Genomic DNA, 26,243 nt, shown 5'->3' on the forward strand with positions numbered 1-26,243 from the left:
TTAGCAGTATGGCAAGGAAAAAGCTGAATACTGTGCACTGAGAAACACATATAAATAACTCTGCATATATTCCTGCAATAACATTTTGATCTAATTACAAAATTAAATGTGAACATGCTTTTTTAAATTATTTACCATGAATAGTTAATATATGGGTTTTGTAAATAATTTACGTGTTAAGAGTTGGGAGCAAAGCAGTATGGATCTGGGATCCATAATGCAATGGACACAATAGTTTCATTAAATGAAATCATACCAACAGTAGGTATTTATTTTGGGATATTTTACTTACTACTGTCACAAACTAAAATTTTCTATTTTCCTTTATGAGGAGCACAAAAATGCCTTCTCTACAAAACCATGAATCATTCAAAAAACATAGGAATCCCAGAAGCACATTGACTGCTGAAGTGATATAATAATAACAAACATATTTATGTGGCAAAGGCATTTTCTTAATCCTGTGCATTCTGCTAATAGCTTTGTTCCCAATGAAACAATCTCTCGTTTCAAGTCACCAGACAATACTACACTTACCTGTCGTGTAGGGCACATTGTAGGTCAACTTATGCTAGAAAAATATGAGCTGTACTTGAAAATAAACAGTCTAAATACACTTCTATATTCATGAGAGATGTAAAAAAAAAAGAAGATTTGGAAGTCAAAACTATCAACTGCTGGCTACCATTTCAACAATGAAATGCTCTTTTCGACATTCTCTTCAAAAGCTCATTTTGCAAACTTCACTTCTACTTATAATAAGTATGTAGGAAACAGAGACGTTGAAAAGATGGCTGTATAAAATAGCAATCAGTAGATCACAGAATCTCAGGATCATAGAGGTTGGAAGGGAACACCAAGTTCAAACCCCCTGCAAATCAGGCTCCCTACATCAGACTGCACAGATCCAAGAGGATCTTGAATATCTCCAGAGAAGGAGAATCCACAACCTCCCTGGGTAGCCTTCCAGTGCTCTGTCACCCTGTGTGAAGAAGCTCTTTAGCATATTTGTGCTGAACTTCCTATGTTCCAGTTTATGGCCATTTCCTCTTGTCCTGTCCCCACATACCACTGAAAAGAGATTGGCCCTGTCCCTTTGCCTCCCACACTTAACATATTTATAAACATTAATAAGATCCCTTCTCAGTCTTCTTTTCTCAAGGCTGAAGAGACCCAGGTCGATGGACCTTGGCAAATGTTATTTGATCATCCCTATCACCTCTGTGTGGAAAACCAGCCTTTTGATTTAGTTTCTGAGTTTTTGAAAAAAAAAAAAAAAAAAAAAAAAAGAAAAAAAAGAACTTGCAGATTAGCAATGATAGCTAAATAACTGTTTCTGACTACTATTTCAGAACTTTTTTTAGAAGTCATATTTCAACAATATCAGTTGCATTTAACTTACAGTTAATAACTATGGAAAAAGATACCTACTGGCTTGTTAATCCACAGAATATCTGCATTGTCTGACAAAGATTCATCGGGACCAAAATCTGTAACAGGCTGGGCTTCCACCCGTGAACTTTGTTTCCTTTTTAGCATCCTGAAGTTAACTTTTGTTATCTATGATCATGAAATACCCTTGGGGAGAAAAAGAGAGAAAAGACATTAATTCACCAAAACTATTTTATAATGCCCTTTTGAACAGTTTTATAACTAATCTAAAGCATGTTCACAGAATCACAGAATCACAGAATCCCAGAGGTTGGAAGAGATCTCAAGGGATCATCGAGTCCAACCTCTCTGCTAAAGCAGGTACCATACAATAGGTCACACAGGTAGGTGGCCACACAGGTCTTGAATATCTCCATAGAAGGAGACTCCACAACCTCTCTGAGCAACCTGCTCCAGTGTTTCTGTACCTTTGCTGTAAAGAAATTCTTCCACACGTTAGTAAGGAACTTCCTATGTTCAAATTTTAGGCCATTAATTCTTCTCCTATCACTACGCACCACCAAGAAGAGCCTGGCCTCATCCATTTGCCTCCCACCTCCATTTAGTTATTTATAAAGATTTATCAGACCCCCTCTCAGTTTTCTTTTCCCCAGGCTGAACAGACCCAGATTACCCAGCCTTTTCTCATAGGAGATGCTGCAGGTTGCAATTATCTCTGTCGCCCTCCATTGAACTCCCTCAACTTCCCTGTTGTTTTTGAACTGGGGAGCTCAGAACTGGATACAGTAGTGTAAATGTGGCCTCATCAGGGCAGGGTAGAGGGGGACAATCATATCCCTCGACCTGCTGGGCGCACTCTTTTTGTTGCATCCCAGGGGATAACACTGGTCTCCTAGGCCACAAGGGCACACTGCTGGCTCATGGACCACCTGTTGTCCACCAGGGCCCCTAGGTCCTCTGCAGAGTTCATCTCCAGCAGGTCATCGAATCATAGAATCATAGAATCACCAAGGTTGGAAAAGACCTAAAAGATCATCCAGTCCAACCGTTCACCTATTACCAATAGCTCCCACTAAACCATGTCCCTCAACACAACATCCAGCCTTTCCTTGAACACCCCCAGGCTCGATGACTCCACCACCTCCCTGTCAGTCCATTCCAGTGTCATCCCCTAACCTGTTCTGATGCATGGGGTTATTTCTTCCTGGGTGAAAGACTCTATACTTGTTCTTATTAAACCTCATCAGATTCCTCTCTGTCCAGCTCTCCAGTCTGTCCAGGTCTTGTTGAATGGTAACACAGCCTTCAGGTGTGTTGGCCAATCCTCCCAGCTTTGTATCAACAAACTTGCTGAGGGTGCATTGAAGGGTATCCCTTCAATCAGGTCACTGATGAGTATGTTGAACAAGACCGGACCCAGAACCACCCCCTGTTGAAAACCGCTAGTTACAGGCCTCCAACAGGACTCTGCACTGCTGATGACAACTCTCTGCTCTGATCTCGGTGAGTCAGTCAGTTCATAACCCACCTCACTCATCTATCCCACATTTTCTAAGGTTCATAACAAGGATGTTGAGAGGTTTTGGTTTCATGCCAAACAGATTTTGCATTTATTAACAGGATCTTCTTTTTAATAAAAAGCTTTGCCTATATAAAGCAGTGACATGGCTCTCAGTTTATGCCAATTTACTTGAAAGTATGCAGCTCAAACAATTACCAGAAACCTAGGAGCACTGGCAGAAAATTCAGACCAGTATGTGAAGGCGGCTATTACTGTGAACTTAAATCCAAAGTAATCATTGGATGGATTTAACCTGAAGCCATTTAATTTTATGGTGACACTTTCATTTATTATACTAGGCTAAGATAAAGCCCAATAAGCCGAAGGCAAACAGGCGATCTTAAGTAGCAAACAGATGTTATTGTTCTTTACTGAAATCAAAAGAGTCTTTTTGCTATGTACTTCTGCTATTAGCATGCATTTTTCTAATACTTTAATGTTAGTAATGCTAGTAAGCTAACAGTGGGAGAGTTGGCTGTCTCTGGGGCTTATGTTGACACATGGGAGCAGAGCAAAACGTGCTGTTTCCACAAGATTAGGCAGAGTTTGGACATTCCTGCTGGGGTGGCACGGAGTCTGAGCCTTCTGCAGACCTCAGCAATGCAAGCAGCAACCACTACACACCACAAGTGCAGAAAGAAAACCTAGATATTAGAATCAGCTTTCCCCCAGACACCAAGCATCCCTGAATGTGAATAAACACAAAGAGACTATGATGCATTCTCCTAAGAAATCACAGCCTACTCAGAAGGGAGTACGTGGCTTGCACAAAAACTGTCATGCATGAAATCCAGTCCCTTAGGCGCTGTTTTTCAGGAAGGTGAAGGGGAAGGAGAAAGCAAGATCTTCAGCCTTGTTATAGACCTTTACCCCAGGCAAAATCTGGCTTGTACGTGAGTGACATTACACTTCCAAAAAGATTGTCAGCATTATCTAATACAAAATACATGAAAGCTATAAGCTGTCCATCAAATATCACAAGGTATGGTGATGACTGCAGCAGAAATGCCAAAGAAACTGTCCTTGATTAGCTGGAAGAAGTAGTGAGTTCAACACTACAGAAGTGCTCGTGTTGTTGGCCTCAACTGGCCTTTTCACCACACAGGTTGCTGCTCCTCATCCACATGGTGCCCATACAACCGCAGCTGACTCTTCTTTTCACTAATGTGGCAAGCATCACCAAATCATGTTCTTCCAGCTCCCTCTGAGTCTATTCCACTCTATTTTTTCCTGTTTCAGGTTTGCTCCATTCTCAGAAGAGTGCTTTGTGCTTTTTCCAGTTGTCTCTACATATGTAAAAGTCCTTTTTATAGGTTTGTGGATTACTCTCCTTCATAGCTGTTAGTAAACTAAAACTCCTGATCATGACAACTCTATGATCAGCATAATCAGCCTACATGCATCTTTCTCATATTTGCTGTCTAACACTTAAAAACCTGGACCATTAGTTGAAAGTCTAGATTACTGGTCTCAGTTTACACAGACCATAATAATGTAGATTCTCCAGCTGAAGGATCTGAAATTATACAGTTCTGGGTTGTTGGGTTTTAGTTTGTTTTGTGGTTTTGTTTTTTTGCCCCCCCTTTTTTTTTAATTAAGAAAAAGAAACAATGTAAAGGTATAAAATATAGGACAACTTCTGACATCTTTATTCATGTTGGACAGTGAATCACAGTAACCTCATACAAGTGAAACTTACAAGCTGACAATAAATATATGCAAATATTGTAAAATGAACATGGTAGATTTATAGTCCTCCTCTAACTAGTGAAGGTTGAAATACAAGCATATCCATACAAGCTGTCTGCTAATTTAGGACTTGTGCTTAAGCTTCATGTTTCCATTTCCTTCCCATAAATAATGTCACTACTTTTTTTCTCTTTACTAAATTTTCCTTCTTTCTTCTCTTTGTTTCCAAGCCTAATATAATAACTTATTTTCTCTGTTTAAACCAAGTATAGCTAAACTGCTTGAAGCCTTGGAAATGGTGTATTTTTTGAGGTCATGAAATCTTAAAATGGCTACATTTAGCACAATAATAAGTTTACTGTAATTTCTCTAAGGCTGCAGTTCTCTAGACCTTAGAAGGAGTAAATAACACTCTCTAAAATGTTTCCTGAATGTGTGTTTCTTTGCAAACTTACATAAAAGTTAATCAGTGAACCAATAAAATATTAATTTTATGCTTACCATTTCTGCATTTCCCAGTATACTCTTAAGAAAACACTTGTCAATAAATAAAGGATCAATAAGGTAAGTACAATCAATAAGAGAATCATGAAAGAAGTCTCAGAATTTGAATAATGAGCAATTGAGAGGACACTCCTTAAAGTGTCCGTTTGGAGAGGCTCTGTTGGTTTTATGCTTTTCTCAGAATTGCTTATTTAGAAATCTGATGGGTAGGAAGATGAGCCATATCTTTCTAAAGAAATCCCCGTCTACCCTTATACCGAGTGACACTTTCATTTGTTTTTCTCTTTATTGGATACATGAATTTTATATGTGAATAATGGAATTCAGTTCACATACTTAAATGTTATAACTATAAGGGGATCAGAATTCTTCTTTTTAAGAAGTGGCCTTGAATAATAACTGTCATGCATATAAATCCAACAGAGAAGAAGAAACATTTATGGAATATAAGAACATCTTTTAAATCTTGGCCTGCAATCTATTTTGCACCTTTTCCTGTCAGGGGGAACTAACAGAAAGATGAATGGGAGGAAAGGAGCTGTGCAGGAACTCCTTCCAGCATGCACCATGCAGTGAGCACCACACCAAGCTGTGCTAATGGAGAGGCTGCAGTTCTCCCAAACCCTGACTACAAATCCACCCCTGCAGTTCCCACATTGATTCTGACGTACATCATTAGGTCCTTCTTTGATCACAACCTGTTATTAACATGAAAGTCCTAATAAATTCTCTAGGATATATATCTAGCTCTAGACTTTTTAAGAAATATTGGGTGCAAAGAAAAGATAGGTTTTGAGACAAGAAAATACCATGGAATTCTGGGGCTACATCCACTTCAGACTTCTTTGGAGCATTTTCTTTACAATAGTAATAAAAATCTGTAGCACAGATGCCAACCTTCTCAGGCAGGAATGAAGCCTATTTGCTTTTGAAACTCTCCTCTATTTTTAGAAAGAAAAACAAATTAAAGGAAGAGAACAAAACAGAATATGATTCACTCACTGTGCCCCTCCTGATCCACTTGGTCAGCCTGTTCTCCCTCTCTCCTCATGAACAACCTTTTACACCACCTGAGAACTAAATTTAATAGTACACTAGATTTATCAGCATTACACTTAACTTGCAGCTTCTGCTGAAATGAAACTATACTAGCACAATAATTGGTAAATTTAAAACTGTGCACACAGGTTAAGAAAAAGTTTGAAGAGGGTTTAATCCTAGTTTGTGATATCCACACTAACCGCAAGACACTTCTGCTGATGGAAATTTGCACTTCCTACAAAAATCGAAAGACAAATTAAAAAAAGTAGCTGATCCTACCCAACATCAAAACCTGAGAACTCTGTGTCTTGTTTAAAAAAAAAAAAAAAAAAAAAAGTTTGCTGTATATAGCATCTTCTGCTAAGCAGTTCCTACTACAAATTTAGGGAAATGTGCTTATAAATGTTATGATAGAAAGAAACCAGTTGAAAAATGACTTCACATAAAATAAATAGAAAAATAAAGCAGATATTCCTATCTAAGATTTATGGAGAGAGTTCAAAAACCAGACAAATCCCTGGAATCAGCAATGTCTGGTTTCCAACATATTTCTGTCTCACAGTTTGTTGACTTTGTCACCTGAGAGCTTGAAGGTCCTCCCATGACTGGCCTTTTGCAAGAACTCTCTTCAATGCAAATTCTCTCTTGTCTGAAGATGTGAGTTCCAATTCAACTCTTCCCAGAATCAGAACACACAAACAGTTCATTTAAACTTGTAATAGAATAATTATCTTTTAACTTCTTACTATCTATAGAAGATAAAATCTGCCAAATATAAAATGGACAACAGGAAGAGGACATCAAGACCCATACATATGGCATGATGATAAAACATTTTTTCCATATTATATTGAAAACAAATAAAAAATGCACAGCAAGAAGGAAGAAATTATTCTTAGCTGTACTATGCACTATTTGCTTAAAGGCAAAACAGGCGTTTTCCTTCTTTCCATAGTCATCTTCTTTCCCTCCTAGTGAATTGTCCCTGTTCCTCTACTAGCTTTTCCCTCCATCCATTCTTTTGGGTGCAGCTGAATGTACACAATATTTCAAGATTTATTTTCATGTACCAGAACATTTGAAGTGAGAAAATTACATTCATGACAGCACAGGTGCACTTAAGTTTTGAAGGGTAAAGACAGAATTCCAAAGGATACAATCTCATGACACGTGACACTATGGATGCTATTAACTATTAACTTTGAAACAACTAGTTTCAAAGAAAAGCTTATGTCCATGATTTTTATCTTTGTGTGGTATTATTATTCCATGCAATGAATTGTACAAAAAAACTGCCTCATTACTTTACATGCAGCAGACTGCTAACAGATGACAAAATTTCAGGATTTACTAAAACCAAACAGGATTAAAAAATATATATATATAAAATAAAGGAAGTATCTGAAAAATCACTTTCATTCACAATTTCACATCATTTGGGTACAGGTAAGAAAGAAATGACAGCTTGAGCCTACTAATAGAACTCCGGAGCAAAACTATCATGCTGGGGTTCAACCATCAATGAAAGTTTAACATTGGCTTAAGGCTGCCAGTGTTGCACATAGAACACTTAGGCTGAAAAAAAAAACAACGAAAAACAACAGGCACCCAGGCTATAGTTCTTTCCTCCTAATATTTCCTGTGTCGTTTCTGGTTGAGGACAATGCTCATACCATATTTAGTTCTTAAATTTAAGTTCTTACTTTCAGATACAGCCAAAATGATTAAGACCATTCAGCAGGAACAATCTAATATCAAATTGCATATAAATGCAGACCTCACACGAACAAGGTGTAAGCCTACCATTGCTGTTACACCATGTTAAGTGACAAGTTCCTTTCACATGAAGCCTTCCAACAGCAAGAAGACACAATTCCAGAGAACCTACACATATCCATCTAGACAATGACTGTCATAATTTTATATAAAAGTGTTGTGTTTTCACATTTTTCAATTAAGGAACCACATTAAATAAAAACAAAAACAAAAGTGAAGATGATATTTCAAATGCTGTGGTTGTAATGATGGCCACTGGTGGTAGTGGCACAGGAATTACGTGTAGATATTATACCGATGGCAGTGTATTCCCTCTATGATCCACAGTGTGATTTAACAACTAGATTGTTTCAAATGTTCACTTCAAGTGCAGACCACCCACCTATCACTTGCTGCCCTAAGATTAGTCTACTGCAGTCAAGTCTATATGAAAACCCTAAAAAGGCCAAAGCTGATGAAGAAACTCAGAGATGAGCTGTAAAGAGTCATACTAGAAAAAAAATATTAGAGTTATGTTCTGGGATTTGCTTTTGTGGTCTGTTCGTCTGTAGATGGAAATCGCATTGTAGAACCATATGAAAGCAAGGGGACTGGTAGCAAATTATTCTTCAAGAGGATTCAGGGAGAAAGCCATCCTTTCTAAGACAGCCCACTTTTCATAATCTCGTATGAATATAGCAGGAGATACATTTTACAGGATTTTAAAAGAAGGCCTTAGGGCACCCTTCCCAGTATGATGAATGGGTGGAAAGGAGTTTCTCTGTAGGCAGAAGGCTGGCATAATGCCTGCTTAAGTGATTATTTTAATGTTGCTGAGATTTTGTTGTACCACTAATTACATGCTTTGGAGCCTACAACCTTATCTACACATCTTTTTACAATTTAGACTGAAATACATTAAAATACAATAAGTAGTGATTATATTCTTTCAGCATAGTTAAAATTTTTGTTGAAGTATTTATTTAAAAAAAAACTGAATGATTTTCCCTTTCCAAATTCTTCTCAATCTTTCATTTTAGGAATTCCCAGAAAAACAGCCAACACCCATGTATTTTAAACTTGAAATTGTTAAAATAAGATTAAGACTCTTCCCTCTTCTTATCTTTTCTTTATGACGAACAGATTGACCTGTGATACTTGATCTCATTGCTGCAACAGAATTCTTGCATGTTGCAGTCACAAACTATGGAAATGTATTGCCATTTTCATAAACACAGTGACTGAATGTCATGCCCCAGGAATAAAAGGGCAAAGTTGTGAAAGTTTATTTTTAGGAAAAAAATTAAATGGAAAGAAGAAACCACAACATCACAGGCTAAATCAGGTTGGAAGGATTCACAGTCTCTAGTCTCTGGTCTAATCTCCTGCTCAAGAGTGGTGAAGTGTGATGTCTGACCATATTTGTACAGTCCTGAAAGCCACCAAGGATAGAGACTGCACAGTTTCTTTGGGCATCTTGTTCAACTGCTTGAGTACCCTCACAGTGGGGAAAAAGGGATGAAAGATGAATATATCACAGATAGATCAGAGAAAATAAAGGAAGGGAAAATAAATAAACCAGAAGAAACAAGATAATTTGAAGCCATAGCCCGGAGATAGTATCTCTCAAGACAAGACTATTACCAGTATGCAACCTGACACAGGGAACTTCATACAGAGGTAAAAAAAAAAGAGGACCAAAAAGGAATTAAAATGTCATTCAACCATAATGTACATATTAGGCTGATTTTGCTCTTTACTTCCAAAAATATTTAAATCTCAATACCTATGGGAAAACCATGTCGTTCACAAACCATGGAAATACTGTACTGATAATACAGTAAAAATAAGTTGATTTCACGATTGCATTGCCTCTATTTTACTCATAAACACATCAAAAATCTTGTTTTCAACTGCCCGAATTCCTCTGTAACATTGAGGGGAATCACAAATTCCAGAAGCCACTAACAGTTGTATCTCATCATGATATACCTCCAAGAAGGCATTCCCATCCTGGAAAATCATTAACTTCCCACTTCTTCCTGAGTTTGGTTCTGTAGCCCCACATCTCCTGTAACAAAGCTTGGTACTACTTTCTTGGGAGGAAGATCTAAGGCCTGAAAACCTACGTGATTCAAGACATGGATCGGAATGAATGCCACCCAGCTCCACATGGTGCTTATCATGACATCAGTGTCCAAAAGGAAGAAGTTAAAACAGTTTGGATATTAGAAACTGGTATTTCCAGGTGTATCTCATATGTGAATGAACTTTGGCGGACTGAACTTCAGAATAAAATAAAAAGATATAACAAACAAAATGACCATGAGTCTATACTTCAACCCTGTTGATTGCTACAGCTTTAAAATTTCATTTTAAAAACAGTGCACCTAGATGAAGCAATTAGAGAATTCCCTCAGCTGTTCATAAATGTTCCTAGATGTACACTCATGGACTTGCAGCAGGCTGATAGACCAGCTCAAAGAAGATGTTTTTTTTTTTTAATCTATCCACTGATGTTTCTTAATTTTGTGATTTACATAGAAAAAAAAAAAAAAAAAAAAAAAAAAAAGCTAATAGGTATTATTTATTTTTTGGTTGCTTAGGGAGTTGGAGGGATATGGTGGCTGTAGAAGGAAATAAATAGAGGGAAAATGAAATGGGAAGTTGAGATGTCACATAAAAAACCAAAGACCCAAAGAGCATTTAGATGGCATTATGTCCCTGTGAATATTTTCTTGGTGAGAGACTCAGAATGCAACAATACAGCTGAAGAAATCACAGCTAACTTAAAGGTTGATGGGTACCTAAAGGCCGTTGGAAATCTCAGCTCTTCCTAGAAACGGTCAGGAGCGCTAAAACAAAAAGATGCGAACACAAAACCCCAAGCATGCCTTTCTCCACCGGAGCAATGTATACCCCAGACACCGACCACTGATTGCAGGGAGACGCGCTTCATCTCAGCCTCTCTCCATCCGCCCCGCAACCGGCGGCTGACGAAGACTAGCAGAGCGGGCCCCACTCCCGGGCTCGGCGCTAGCCATGCACTCAGCCGGCACAATGCCGGCATCCCTGCTCCGGCAAGCCGGGCGAGCAGCCGCCCTCCCACTCCGCCCCGGCGCTGGCCCCCTCCCACCGCGGGGGTCGGCAGGACGCGGCCCCGGCGATCCGCTGAGCCCCGGCCGGGCCTCTCGTCGCGCGTTCCACCGGCGGCCTAGGGAGCGAGGCAGCGGTCAGCGGCGCTGGATGCGCCGGGGGCCGGGGATGGAGCGGGGAGGAGCCGGGGGTCACCGTACCGAGCCAGCGCCGCACTGCGAGCCGCGCCCGATGCCTCCAACCTACCGCCAGCATCCGCCTTCATGGCGCGCTCGGGAGGGGCCAGCCCCGGCACCCGCGGGTGTGTGAGATGCTAGCGGTGTTTCGGCGGCGGAGCGGGGGGAGCGGAACGGAGCGGAGCCGGGCGGCCGCCCTCGGTCTCTCGGCAACGGCGGCGGGTGGGGCGGCCTGCGGGCACCGGGGAGAGGCCGAGGAGGGGACGGGGCCAACGCCGCGCAACATACGCACAGACAGACAAAAAAAAAAAAAAAAAAAAAAAAAAAAAAGCGCAAAAATCCACCCCAGGTTCTGAATGCTCCGGGTTTAGGAGGCGCGGAGCTCAGTGGTTGGGGAACCGCAGGGTGAGCTGAGGCCGCCCGTGCCTTCACACAGAGCCATCACGCAGCGAGGAAGCAGAACGCAGTCCTGGGAGCGCATACCGGGGTAACACATCTGGGGCAGCTGTCACTGCCGGTGCCGATCCTCGGCCCCCAGCATCAATCTGAGCCTGTACGGTGCTCTTCGGAGTGTGTGTGCTGGCTCATTGAGGCCCAAAATAGCTACAAGTGAATGAGAGTCCGACATCACCTGTTGTAAAGGAATACCTCAAATAAGTACTTGGAAACCTCCTCTGTCACTGAAGTCACCGCATTCCAATCTGCATTTTTATCTTCTTCAGAAAAAAAAAAAAAAAAAAAGGAAAAAAAAAAAGAAGTGAATTTCAATAAATTATACTTTGTCTTTAAATGATTCCAGTTGACAGCCTTCTGAGCCTCTAAAATTAACAAAATCAAAGAGATAATCCTGCAAATGCAGTTGCCGTGATAGCGCTAAAGATGTGGAATAGGATTTGAAAAATGAAACACTTAGCAAAATACCACAGAAAACAGAAGGGAAACGTATGGCATAAATTGCATTAAGTTTTGTTAGATTGTACCTATGTGACTGTTACAACAAAAAGCTTGTAAGCCCGTCAGGGAGCTGGCCTGAGGTTTATGGATGCAGTTCTGTCAGTGCTTGTGTCCTGTGTTAACACCATTAGCAATTCCAGTGAATCTGAGCACCTAATTATAGTGTTTGCAGAATTCGTGTCTCTAATAGTAAATGACCAGCTGATACAGAAAAAAAAAATGAAGATGAAAAAAGTAAGCAAATCAGCTTAGAAATAAATGTGTTTACAAGTAATACTCTTCATATTTGATCATTTTCCTCCTCGATTATATTTTAGTAGCTGGAATAAGTTTCTAGGCAGCGTTTTATTGTTCAGGATAGCATCTCTTGAACGAGAAGTGATAGTTGCAAAGAGAAAAAATTTAAAGCTACATCTAAGCCAGCATATGCAAAGCAGATGTGATTTCGTACAAGCTTTTCAGTGGATGTATGGATATACTGGCCAGTGAAAAATGATATGTGATAGAACAATTCAGTTTTGTAGGGATCTTGGGAGGCCATCTGGTGTGGCCGATCTGCTGAACCATCTTGGCTGTCCTGCAAATGAGTCTGAGCTCTGGGGTATTCACATCTTCCTTAACTTATTTCATATTTCTGCTTTTACCTCCTATCATATTTGGTAACTGTTTTGCCCTCCTTACCTCTGTGCAGCTTCTGTGAACTGCGAGCTAATAATACAGATGAGTACTTCAGCACAGGGTCGGATTCTCTTCCATTGCCTGTCTATGAGCAAGACTTGCATCAGGTGGTGATACTGCTGGTGAAATGATTTAACCCTTGATGCTTTGATGTGCTTTCTGTGAGCAAGGGAAAAACAGTAGTGTATTTCATTTATAGAATCATAGAATCATAGAATTGTTTGAGTTGGAAGGGTCCCTTAAAGCTCAATTAATCCAACCCACCTTCATTGAACAGGGACATGTACAGGTAGATTAAGTTGCTCAGAGCTTCCTCCAGCCTGACCTTAAATGGCTCCATGAATCTAGCATCTATCGCCACTCTGAGAAACCTGTTCCAATTTTTCAATAACCTTATTGTAAAAAACTCTTTCCTTATACCCGGTCTAAATCTCTTTTCATTTAGTTTGGAACCATTTCTCCTATCACAAGAGTTGTGAAGAGCTGTGGAGGTAATTGAGGTCTATTATTTGTCATTTCTTGATTTGACATTTAATCACAAATTTACACTGATAATTGCCACAGGCAGAGCAATTATGAATACTTCAGAACTTAAGTTGTACTTATACGAGTATTAAGTGGAAAACTTAGATATTTATACAATGGCTGATATAATTTTGCAACTACTATCAGTTGTTTTATCTTTAAGGCCATAGTTTGGCTTTATTCTGATTTGGAAAATTCCCATTGAGCAAGCCAGATAAGGACAGACAGATAAGAACTGAATTTGGGTGTTAAGTGGAACTTTACTAAAATATAAAATAAGCTGTACCAAAGCAGACAAATAATGAACTTCTCATCTTGCCATTTTCAGTGTAAAAGATGAACAGTTAAGAAGGGAAAGCTCTAATCCTAGGCACCAATTCTTCTGTTTCCTAGAACTCAATTGCTGCTATCTCCTTTGCTAATATATATGTAAATACGTGCTTCCATAGCAGTGTATGCATTTTGTGTAGTTGGGAATAGGAAGAGGCACATCATTATTGATAATGAAATCATGCACTTTTATTTTGAATGTATTTGATCTTTATTTGTACTTTTCTTGTTTTCACCATCCATATATGTCTATTAAGAAGTGAAAGAGAATGGAAAAAAAATCTAAAACATCCCATAGAGATGAAATTAATGGAAATGCTATTGTTGGAATTTGATTAACCACTTAGAGAAGAACTCATGGCTTGATCTGATTTCAGCTATTCTGTAATGAGTAAAAGAATTCATGAAATATTCATTTTGGAATGATGGTTGAGCTTTTAAAAAAGGTCATGAAACATCATTTAGAAATTCAGAATTAAACTTCAGACCTAAAGGAAGATTTAATCATTTAGGCATGGGATAGGAGTCAAAAAGTTGCTGTCTGGCCCTGAGGCATCCAAAGCCCTTAGTCATCTTAATGGCTGTGAACACAAAATTCTCCAGGAATCTGAAGTTCTGATCAGCACATGCGGAGCAGCATCACAGTGACAGGATTCTGCCTGTTTAAAACTGATCCAATGGCCCAGCATTCTTCCAGCTGCCTGCGTGGTATGGCTCAGGATGAGAAGTGCCTTCACTTGGAAGCATATGACCATAACAAAAATCATCACGGAGTAACTTCAGGCTGATGAGTGCAAGAGAAGTTGGGCTAGAATTCACGAGATTTTGATGGGGATGGATTGTGAAACTGCTGTTCTATGATTAGTGTCTACACTGACAAACTGGAATAAAGGACACGGAGTAAGCTTTTTAAATTTCCAGGCATTAAGCAGGGCCCTAAATAGACAAATAAATGTGTATGTATGTGTGTTACCTTTAAAAAAATGGTATAGGGGCATTAAAATTAAAAAACAGCAGTGGAAGCAATAGTGGTCACCCCCCCTCTTTATTTCTGTTTTCTTCATTTTTGATTCAATAACAAGCAGCAGGACCAATGCAAGATAGAATATTGAAACTACATGAGAGGGGATGCGGTGGCATGGAAAATCTGGTGTGCATATGTTCAACTTGGATGTGAAACCTGAATTAATGCTTTCATGCCTCTAAAAAGTCAGCAGTGTTCATTTTTGAAATGTACAGGAACAAATCCTCACTTATAGGGATGAGAATGATCTTTGGTTTCAAATCAGTCTTGTATCTAGTTAAAAGCACATGAAAATCATAGACATTCATTGTTTTTATTGTATTTGCCACTATTTTAGATTTGTCGAGATTCCCAAGCTGCAAGTAGCATTGTCCCTTTGAAAAATAAACCGTATTTTGGCAGAGTGAGGTTTTATGTTGAAAAATGTCATGCACATTTATGTCCTTTCTTGGCCTCTTCAACAATACTGTCAGCATGGATAGTACCAGAACATGACTCTCTTTCCGAACTAAGTGCTAAATGGTTAAGAACATGATAGTATGTTTTTAAAAACATACTGTTATTGCTGGTATTCTGAGCCACCTTGGAACCTCATGCTTAAAAATCTCATGCTGCCTTAAGGCCTCTGTAAAAGAAGAGTAGTATTGATGTTTGGGGGATTTAACTAGAACATATTAAACAAACAAAAAACCTACCTACTATTTAAAGTTTTGACTGAGACCTGAAATTGTATGTTAAGCTTTACAGTAAGGTATAAAACAATAACCTTTTGATTAATGTTGGCCTGTGAACTGTTTGGATAGCTTATATTCACAACTATCCAGGCCAGCTACATTCAGGCCAGCTCAGCTTTAATCTTGTTCTAACCTTGATCCTGTAACTCCAAAAGCTATTTCTATTCTCTGTGTGATACATCAGCTGTCCCAGATTCTATGTCATGTTAGCAAAAAGAATACAAGGCTTTCTGCTCTGCTCTGCTCTGCTGCCATCAGTTAGCACAGAGATGAATCTCAACAGTTGTGTGCATTTCCAAACTGTTTAATTTAGATTTGAGTTACCTCTGTCAAATGTTTTGGTTTGCAGGTGCTAAAACAGCTTGCCACAAGTTAGATCTTTAGAAACATCTAGTTTGGTGATTGTGTCTGTGACATAAGTGATACAGAATCACTGGGAACTTCTAAGTCTCTTCATTCCAGGTTTTATAGAAAAATAATAAGTTGTGGGATTTTCAACTTCTGTTTCAATTTAGAAAGTTGCTGTGTAAGTGAATGCCTCTGCAATGTTTCTTCATACAAAAACTGGTGGTGTTACTATACTGGGCTCCATGCAAACCCAGAAGATTATTTGACAAGTTCTAGTGGTCTGCAGTTATATTTTTAAGGTTACATATTTAGGTTCTTCACTAGATGTTCTGAGTTTTGTTTTATATAAAAAAAGTCCTTAAAAATAGCATGGAATTTTGGGATTTTGTTTTGCAAATCTAATGCCTTAATCAAAGGGACAGGAAAACTAAGCTGACCACTATGAGGCCATAATAAAGGAGTAAGAAAAGTCCATCTGCTTCCCTGCACCAAGTCAAATCTGGTTTAGCAGCATGGTATGTAATCAGAGTCACAGAAAAACAGAATGGTTGAGATTGGAAGGGACTTTTGGAGTCCAAATTCCTGCTCAAAGAGAGACGCCTAAAGCCAGCTGCCCAGGGCAGTTCAGAAGGCTATGAAATCACAGGATATCCATCACTAGTTTGGACAGGAAATTACACTAGTTCTTCTCTTGGTAAATAAAATTGCAGGGGAAAGACTCATCGCAGTCTCTCACCATATCAAATCCTGCGAACTTTTAATGAGAGCACTAACAGAGATGCACTCAAAATGATTTTCAGATGTAGGATGTTTAGCAGCATAAATTTTCTTGATTCCACATCTTTATTTGAAGACATTTTTGTCTGACAAGCATTACATAAAGCTATTGCTAACTTTTCAGAAGGCTGTTTAATATTAGTAGCATTGTATGTTCCATTTCCTCCTCCTCCTTGGCATCGTGTTGAATTTCTATTCTCCACTTCTCTACCACCTCTGCAGGTGATGACATAACAATGCATTGAGTGTACAACTACCAAGCACTTACAGGTCTGAAGCCTCAGTCTAAAACTTAAATATGTAGAAAAAGTAGCATTTTATGAGCACTGCTTTGTGTTGGTGTACATTATCTATTGGAGAACAAAGCTCTTTACTATTGTGTCCTGAAGTGGCTGAAAAGTAGTGAGCAGTCCTCAAGTCTGTATGTCAGGTTCTCATTTAGAAAGAGACTGTCTCCTTTTAAATCGATAAAAATCCTCTCAGACCACATACTATACGTATATGCATAAATATGTATGCACAAACATTCTAAGCATAAGTAAGTAAATAAAAGACCCAAGCAAAAGATAAAAAGATAAAATCCAGTAAAGAAGCACTGAGATATTGTAATAGAGGCAAGTAGATATGGAAACAACTACTCTGGGTGCACATTTGAAATAGTCCACTCTTGAGTTGTGTAACTGTGCCTTCTAAAAATTCAGAAGGTCCACAGCCAAAATGTATGCATTACTTAAAACCCCAACAAATATAAATAAATAAAAAATAATGAAGTGATAAGGTTAGCATATCATGACAGTTGTTTTCTCCTCGTACATTTGAAGTTGCAGTTTGCAGACTGCTCAGAGGTTTTGCAGACACATATCACCAGCAGTCTGCACAGGAAAAAAAGGAAAAGGATGAACAGATGGCAACATTTTACTGTGTGGATTAAAGATAAATTTAGTGCCAAAAGGGAATTACTATCATTTAAAATGCAGAGCTTTCTACTATTTCTATTATAAACTCTACACTTCTAGCAGTACAACTTCTGACAACTACATTGTTCTTAAAACTGCTGCCTTTTTGAATTTAGAGATCTTAGGATTTTTAAATTGTTATTATTTATTGATTATAACTCTACAAATAAATTTGAAAAACAACAACACGGAACAGATTGCTGTATTAAGTGTGGACTTCAGCATCCAAGGATTGTCAAAAGTGAAGGCCTGCCAACTTACTTACCTTTTCATTAGATCCATCAAAGTCAAATGCAAGAGCTTAGTGCAGTGGTAAACATTTAGAAGACTGAAACCTATAGGTTAGTCTTAATATCAGATTTTTACTGGTTGCATGAGAAAATTTTGCAATGGACAATAATACTTATAAAGAGAAGAAAAAAACTTAGAAATTTAGTATATAACATGCAGCAGCTAGACGCAGGACTGTAAATTATTTTTCCTTCTAAATATCCTTGATCATGCTACAGGACAAAGTTATGCGCTCTGCGTGTAGACAGAAAGGCTGTAGACTCCATAACTTCAAGGTAATGTGTTAAAATAAAACTAAATTCTTATGTTTAATACCCCATTGGAATCAGGTTTAGTTTAATATTTTCAGGGAATAAGAATGTGCACCGGTTGCTCCAAAAATAATGCCTCTTATTTATTTCTGTGAGAACTACAACAGATAAAATGCATAATAACACTGTCTGTTTGCTCTGATAGACAAAATTCAAAGCTAAAAAACACTTTTTTTCAACACTGTCACCACCAATAGCTGATTTGTGCAGATAAAGTGATTAAGACCCTCTTCATTTTGTGGTGTAACAGCTGTGCATTTCTGTCTGGAACGTGGCTTGTTCTTCACGTTGCTGTTGTTACTGCTGAAATGCACAACCCACCTTCTCACTGTGCTGACATCTCCTGTTTGGTCTCCATTTGGTTCACCAAATGTAGATGAATGTCAATAGGTGCCTTTTCATTTATTTATTTTTTTAAATGGAAAAATTCAGTTCTACACCTTTGCTTCACATGCACTTCCATGTCTTATGCCATTCTGTCAGATTGCTCCTCTGCTGTGTTTTGTTGCATGGCAACAAAATGTGATGGAATACTGATGGGATGGTTTAACCTCTACTGCCACATTAGCACCACCTGCCTCTGATACTGTGGGCCAACATTATAAAATAGGAGGCATTACTTTTGGAGCAGCCCTTGTACATTATGACAGTACAGATTTTCTTCCTGTCTATTCTTTTGTGTTTCAATGAAAGTTCATATTTCAAATTGAAAGGGTACTATTCTGAAAATTGGACGTTACAGGCCTCAAACTGGCCTTAAAATGTTCTTTGGCATCTATAAAACCAATAGAGCCAAGTCAACTGATTGACTTACTGTTCACAGAAGGATCGTTGGCAGAACTACTTGTGTTAGCAGGAATCCTGGGAACTGTATACTTGAGTTCAATATGTTAAATCCAATGACACTTTTGGAAAAGACAGTATCTGTAAGATTTTTAACATAATTTTAAAGTTTTCTAGAACAGTATAATCTGTGCTATTCCAGATGCATAACATAAGAATAAAACAAAAGTTATTTGTTTTTTGAAAGCTATTGAAGAATTTGGCCTACAAAACACCCTCTGGAACAAATTAAATCTTCTACAAAATGTTTCAAAACTGCTCATGTGGATGTGTAAGGTAAGGACAATTATGCTGTACCACCTTAGAAGGTGGAAGTTTGTTTTCTTTCTTATGAACTTTCCACTACAGGTATGTATCAGACAGCCAGCAATTCCCCAGGTCAACCGTGGACTTACAGGGTGGCTGAGGCTGGCAGGAAGCTCTGGACCAACCTGCTCCAGACCCTGCCATGACCAGGCAGCTTTTGGAGAGCTCCAGGGAGGAGACTCAACAGTTTCTGGGCAGCCTGTGCCAGTGCTTCGGCATCCGCAAGTGCAGCACTGCTCCTGGTGTTCAGAGGGAACCTCCTGGGCTGCAGTTTTTACCCACAGCCTCTTGTCTTGGCACAGGGCACCACAGAAAAGAACCTGGCTGCATCCTCTGTGTACTCTCGTCAGGTACTTACAGGCATTGATGAGATCTCCCTGAGCCTCCTCTTCACCAGAATGAGAAGTCCCAGCTCTTGGCCTCACAGGACAGACGTTTTGAACTCTCAGTTCTGAAGAAATGCACATGGTCATTCCTGCCAAATTTTACTCATTTGGTATGTATCTCCCTTCTTTTAGGTTAGTTTTAAGCCACTTCTAAACTCTCATGCTGATGCTCTGAAGCACTGTGCTATGTGTGTTAATGAGCTGCTGGGCATTGGCTCACTACTGCTGATGTTTATACATCGGTGCTCACCCAGCCTGGTGCCAGCCTGTGACCTGGATCTGCTGCACTGCCTGACAGACTAGGGCTGCAGGGAGGCATCAGTCCCAACCCCTCTGCCATACAGCTTTCCTCACTGCCTTACAGGGCACGTCCCAAACAGCCATCCGTCAAAGGACGTGGGGATACACATACCTCAAATATTTACGGTGCCTGCACTTTGAGACTGAGACAGTTCACTCACATCTGTGTGCGGGCCACTTTTAAAACATCAAAATAAACCATCTGGCTGCGCAACTGTTTCTAATTACTCCCCTGCCTAGACTGTAAACTTCAGGGTTTGGCACCGGCCTCCCTCCCAGAGCGCTGCCCAAATCCCGCTCCCAGGCAGCTAATCACCGCCACTGCAGCGCGGGGGGAGCAGCCCTGGAGCTGGGCTTGTCCAACTCACAGCTCTCCACACGCCCAGCGGCTCTGTCCGTCCATCCGTCTGTCCATCCACTGTCTGTCCATCTACCCAAGGGAGGCAGCAGGGGCATGGTCGGCACAATGCACGCGCAGAGGCTGCTGGGACTGGTGCTGCTGATGGTGTCGGTGGGTTCCCTGCCCAGTCTGCGGCCCGCCACCACCCCAGCCCTGTGGTAAGTGCACCGGGGAAGTGATTTTGGGGGGTTATCACCCACCTTAGGGGATGCGTGATGGAGGTCTGGATGTGGAGAAAGCGGAGTGTTGTGCAGGTGTGAGGTATTTTGTGTCTGAGATGGAGAACGTTCATGCATTGAAGAGGGAAAAGTTGGACAGGGATTGTTGCTTATTCCCAAATCTTTGAATTCTGCTGCTGAGTAGAGTGGGAGCACAACCACAGACTATGTATGCTCCACTGTCTCAATGTAACAGCATGATGAACTTTATTTTCCTTTAGGTCTTTGCCTCCTTCAGGGCCAGCACCTGCCTATGCTTATAGACAGCAGCTCTTCTATCCTAAACCTGTAACATCTAGTATCTGAGGAGTGCGGATAATACCAACCTCAGTTGTCAGCATTCCCTAGCATGGGGAACACCTGCTTTTGGCGCTTGTAACTTGGCCTTGTTCTTTGTTCTGTTTCCTGCAATCCTGGTGAGGCAGCATCTGATTCTACTTGTGTATGTCCTGCAAGTCCTTATCTCCACTGCATGGCAGAACTGCATGGCAGAATAGCACATCCTCAGATCTTGCATATGTTTTCTCCTGAATTTAATAAAATCACAGCCACTAAATTTGTGCCCAGTGAATTTGTGGAAATCAGTGATTACTGCTGTTTTCTGTTCTGATGAAAGCAATATCCCCTATCTCTGACAACCAGAAGACTGCAAAATCATTACTTTCACAAATATAAATCTAGTAGAATCAACCATAAATTGTTTTTTGATATTCTGTGTTCTAGTTTTGCTGCTTAGAAGTTCTGTCTTTTGTAAAACTTTTGAAATAATCCAGACCAAAAAGCTTTATAACAGATAATCAAATTGTACATGTAGTATGTATATGTGCAGATAGGTATGCACACATACCAGGTACATGTGAAAGAGATGGACCTAATGCAGTTTAACATGATAGTTAATATACAACATAAGCATTCGTGCGGATAACAAGGATATTTCTGATAAAAAGGGTTAAAAACAAGTCATTTCAGGAAAACGGTAGTTTGAAAGCATAAACAAAGCTGTGGCATTAAAAGTGATGATGTGGGGAATGGCTGAAGCTGTGACAGCGAGGTGGTTTGCTCATTAGCACCCGGCTTTGACCACAGCTTCTTCTCTTGGCTGTCCTTCTCAGGAGCTCCTCGGGCAGCCCTGTTTTGTGCCTCCTGCCCCGTGCTGAGGCAGAGCTCCGGTGCCGTGTCCCAGGAGGCCCACTGTGCAGTGGCAGGGGCAGGTGCGACTGCGGGGTCTGCATCTGCCAAGTGACGGAGGCTGGCAAATATTATGGGCCACTGTGCGAGTGCCAAGACTGGGTGTGTGAGATCTACGACGGGAAGGTCTGTGGAGGTAAGAAGCTACTGTGGCAATTGGAGCTTTAGGAAATGAAGTCCAGAAATATCTTGGAAACACAGCGTGTAGATAGAGCAGAGACACAGTCATCTATGCACCTTACAGTTTTGTAAGATAATAGAATCATTTAGGTTGGAAAAGATCTTTGAGATCATCGAGTCCAACCATAATTTAGGATCTTTAATTTTTAACTATTAATTAGTTTTTTTTTTACTGAGTCTCCTGATATCGAGAAGTGGGAAAACTCTAAATGGGGTTTTTGGCTGATTGGAGGATTAAATGTCACAAGTCAAAGGAATTGCCTGTGCAATAAGATGGGACTTTGCCCACTTTTTAGAAGCAAGGGCAAAAGTAGGAGTCACACTGGTATGGAGACTCTATAAACTGCATTTTGAATCTAACACAAAATGCAAGACTGTATGCTTTTTTTTTTAATGTAACATTGCTGCATTTGAACTGCTCACCTACCAGTGGTGTGCAGTTTCTATCAAGGCTTTAAGCTGTTGCTAAACAATTTGTTGTGTCTTGTAATGTTTTTCTTCTCCTGCTATGAGGAAGAATATTTGCTGTAACAAGTATCATGCTGAAGGGTATAAATACCAAAACAGTTTTACTCCAAGTAGAGATAATGCTGTCCAAACAGAGACTTAAAACAATGTAATTGTGTTGTGGTTTCTGAGATTTCCCCACTAACACTCTATCCTTTAATGGCAGATTAAATGGCATACATTTCTGGGACAAAATTTAGCCCCCGCCAGTTGCTGGAGCATGTCACTTGGTTTGCATCTAAACATTATCACTCTTTCATCTTTCCAGCTGTCTTTACTTAAGTTTCTGGGCTATTTCTGTCAGATTTTGGAGGGTTTTTTTCTTTAAAGAAGCTTAGAATAGGATTTTAGAGAAAAGCACGAAGAAATGCCATCACATTCCTAAGGGGATTCAGTCTGGATCTTGATGAAACGGGTCACATGGGCACTTCATTTCTTGTGTCCCTGCTTAAACAGCTTTAACAGATTCACACAAACGTGTCATCTTTTCAGGCCAAAAACTGCAATTAGGTCAATGGGAATGTTACAGGAATTCTACTAGTAAGAGGATAATACAGATGCATTCCAGCAGTGGGTTTGGCAAATTCTGTAGGAAAAAAAGAGCAACTTACTTTAGCAACAATGTAGCTAAGAAGTCCAATACTAATATGAAAAGATCAAGAATGGGTTTATAAGAAAAATATTTGTATTTGGCACCTATGACTTTATGGAGAAACTGATTTATAGACTCTCTAGTCAGCAATATAAATCTAGTTACACAAGAAATATCTGAGGACTGCTGTTTATGTCAGTGCTTGCTGCCCCAAAGGTGAATTTTCTGATCAGTGGTGTGATCTCAGTATGCTTGGTACTGTTTCTTGGGGGCAGTTATACAGTTAAACTTGAAAGGTCCTCCAATTTTATTAGTTTATTGCAAATTCAGTTATTATGTTCCTGTTAATGTCCTGTTAATGTGGCTGAAAGTTTTGCTAGTGCTTTGCTGGAAAGAGGTGCTGACAGGATAAACAAACCCAAGAGATTTCTAATGATAGTTTGTATAACACTTTATATATCAGTTTAAAAATGCAAATGTTAAGTGATAAATGTTTTTTCAAAAACATTTTTGAAAATTTTGTAGTTGTCACTTCATCTAGGTGGAGTACTGAAGCAGCATTATCACTGCATTCTCAAAAACCAAAATTCACTCATCTGCATTGAAAGTAGTAAAAAAACAAAACAAAACAAAACAAAACAAGAAATAGTACACATTTATGGGGAGGGAAATAGCTGAGTTTTTTTGCTTGTTTGGCTTGTATTTCTTGTCAGTAGTAGAGTCAACTTTGTTGGAGTTCAGAGTTGATCAGCACTTCAGGAGAGCAGATCCCAGGTAACTTTTTTGGAGGCTGAGATGCATAGTATGGATCTGGTCAATGGAAATCATATTCCATTCCAGTCTATGCACTCCTTCCTGGTCAGGTTTACTGTAACTGGCAAGAAGGTGATCCATGCACTGCATGACTAACATCCCCCTTGTTCCTTCCAGAAATATTCTGATGGCAAATTTACAGGACTACTGCCCTTTCATGTGATTGACAGTGGCATAGATATTGATCCTCAAAGACTTATGTGACTTCCTTTATTTGTCTTTCAATCCTGCGGTCTTATTTTAAAGCACGACAGAAAAACATAGATGGTATTTTGATCTTGTTACACCAGATTTTCTATGTATGCCACATACGGGGAATTTCAGAATCTTGTCTTCATATTCTGAGAAAAAGATACTGATACTGCTATTACAGTAATTCACTGCGTGAATGTACCACTTTCGCATACAATCAAGACTTGTCAAGTCTCTATTAGTTTAAGTCTTTGTCTATTAGTTCCTTCTCTTAGACAAATTTAGAATATTCCATCAGAAAGAAAAATTGTATGTTGACTGTGAAGGACCATTCACTCAACAGTACCTTCTGTTTCTTTGCATTAAGCCACCAAGCTGATTTCCTAGGTACGGAATGCCTTCCTTTCTTTGAATCCTAGAGCAAATTTTTTGACTCAGTGACGAAATTATATTCCTTCTAGATGAATAGCCAAGATGTCTTACTGAATTTCTGTACCTTTTCTTTCTTCATTTTTTCATTTTTTCATTTTTTCTTTCTTTTTTTTTTCTTTTTTCTTTTTTTTTTTCCTTCTCCCTTTCCCCCCCTATTTTTAATTTTATGTATACTGCACTATTTCATGCTAGTCTATCCTGATAAGTATAATAGCAATTGGAGCTGAGGGGGACTACATGCAGAATTTTGAGACACTAATTGAATATTCCTCTAGACAGCCAGGGCATCTGAGTTGAATGTTATTTCAAGAGAGCTACTTTTCATCCTGCCAGAGTGATGGCTTTTTCAAGTGGTTGATATGTAATCACTAGTGATATTCATATTCAGAGTTGGACAGACAGAGTTGTCTGTCACTAGTGCCAAAGATAGTTATCTTGGCGTTTCCCTGCCAATCAGTTCAGACAAACGTTCACTTCCATCTCCTGTCCCAAGCTAAACAACATACTTAGTTGATCTGTATGCAGTTCTTCCACGATGCTTTCTGGGTCAGATCCACCTTCTGGACCAGATGCTGGAGACCCTTATTCAGAAGATGGAAGGCCTGAAGATAGAAGTCCATCTCTGTATCTGTTGTTTTTTCTTTTTGCATTATGTAAGCAATAAAAAATAAATTATTCTGTAAGTAATGAAGAAAAGCAGATACAATGTCTCTCCTGTCCTTTTAATTTCCCTTGCTTGAGACTTCTCTGCCCTATTACCCTTCCAAGATGTTTCCAGATGCTTTGGAAGGAATTGTGACTAGTTTTTTCTCTTTGGGTAAGGTAATGGGTGATTTTTTCAAGGAGTTAGAAACAAAGAAGAGAGTGATCCATTGGATCCCCTCTCCTCCTCAGTGGCCTTTTTATCTTCCTGCTGTACCTTGAGAGTGCAGTGAAGAGTGAAATCCCAGTACTGCCATTCTCTTTGCAGTGCTGGTGACATTTGTATTTTGCCATTTGTTGCTGGTTTTCAAAGTAGGAGATAAAAGTAGGAAGACTGCACACCACTGAATCGAAATCTCAAAATATTTATACCTCATTCAGGGCAGGAAGTGTATTTGTTGCTGTTTATTTGCAAATAACAGTTTTGACCTCAGACACTTTCATACTGCCTTGGGCTTTCTTGTATCTGGAGCCTGTGTTGTGTGCTAAGGAAAACAGAATGTGGCATGGATTCCCATCAAAGAGTTGCTTGACACATATTTGCCTTTGGTTTTGCAGAATAGAAGAAAATCAATTTTAGTGGATTTTTTAAAATGTCTTAGTTTTTGTTGCTGTGTCTGTGATTAACAAGGGTAGAGAAAGTAAACTATGTATAAACTTCCATGACTAACTGTAATGAGAACATTCTAGGTGTTCCTAGAGAACAGATGTGGAATGTACCAGCTGGAACACTAGAGATTTTACTGCTCATATCTAATGGGGTCAGACACAACCCTGTGACAGCTGAAAAGAGTCCAGTGGAAGGAAAAGGGTCCTCTATGTCCACAACTAATTGATTAGCTTTGTTTTTTCCATAGTTATTAAGATCTGATAAACAATTTTTCCCCTTCCAGACTGAAACTGAGAATGGAATTCAAAGAACTTGCAGAGCTTTTATTGTCCACAGTTTTATATTGCTGATATTCAAGATAGGTAAATTCAAGCAGTCTTGGATTCACCTGCAACTGTTGTAGTTCCAAAAGCGGTGTGTATATTCATACCA

The 26,243-nt window shown here is 39.5% G+C and overlaps 2 protein-coding genes across 3 annotated transcripts in view; one reads left to right on the top strand and one right to left on the bottom strand.

Annotated features, from left to right (window-relative positions):
• NALCN (sodium leak channel, non-selective) overlaps window positions 1-1,539 on the bottom strand; it is a 199,240-nt gene extending 197,701 nt beyond the window's left edge. For both annotated transcript variants that reach the window (XM_042867267.1, XM_042867265.1), the window contains exon 1: window positions 1,432-1,539. In XM_042867267.1, the coding sequence (XP_042723201.1) occupies window positions 1,432-1,539 (108 nt within the window). The remainder of the gene's footprint in view (window positions 1-1,431) is intronic.
• An 18,678-nt stretch (window positions 1,540-20,217) lies between these two features.
• The window catches only part of ITGBL1 (integrin subunit beta like 1), a 127,867-nt gene continuing 121,841 nt past the window's right edge, over window positions 20,218-26,243 (top strand). The window contains exons 1-2 of the mRNA XM_042867549.1: window positions 20,218-20,535; window positions 21,708-21,919. Of these exons, the coding sequence (XP_042723483.1) occupies window positions 20,432-20,535; window positions 21,708-21,919 (316 nt within the window). The 5' untranslated portion in view covers window positions 20,218-20,431. The remainder of the gene's footprint in view (window positions 20,536-21,707; window positions 21,920-26,243) is intronic.

Source organism: Lagopus leucura, unplaced genomic scaffold (assembly GCF_019238085.1).
Source record: "Lagopus leucura isolate 7727_CA_CO unplaced genomic scaffold, USGS_WTPT01 Super-Scaffold_100001, whole genome shotgun sequence".
Classification (NCBI taxonomy): domain Eukaryota; kingdom Metazoa; phylum Chordata; class Aves; order Galliformes; family Phasianidae; genus Lagopus; species Lagopus leucura.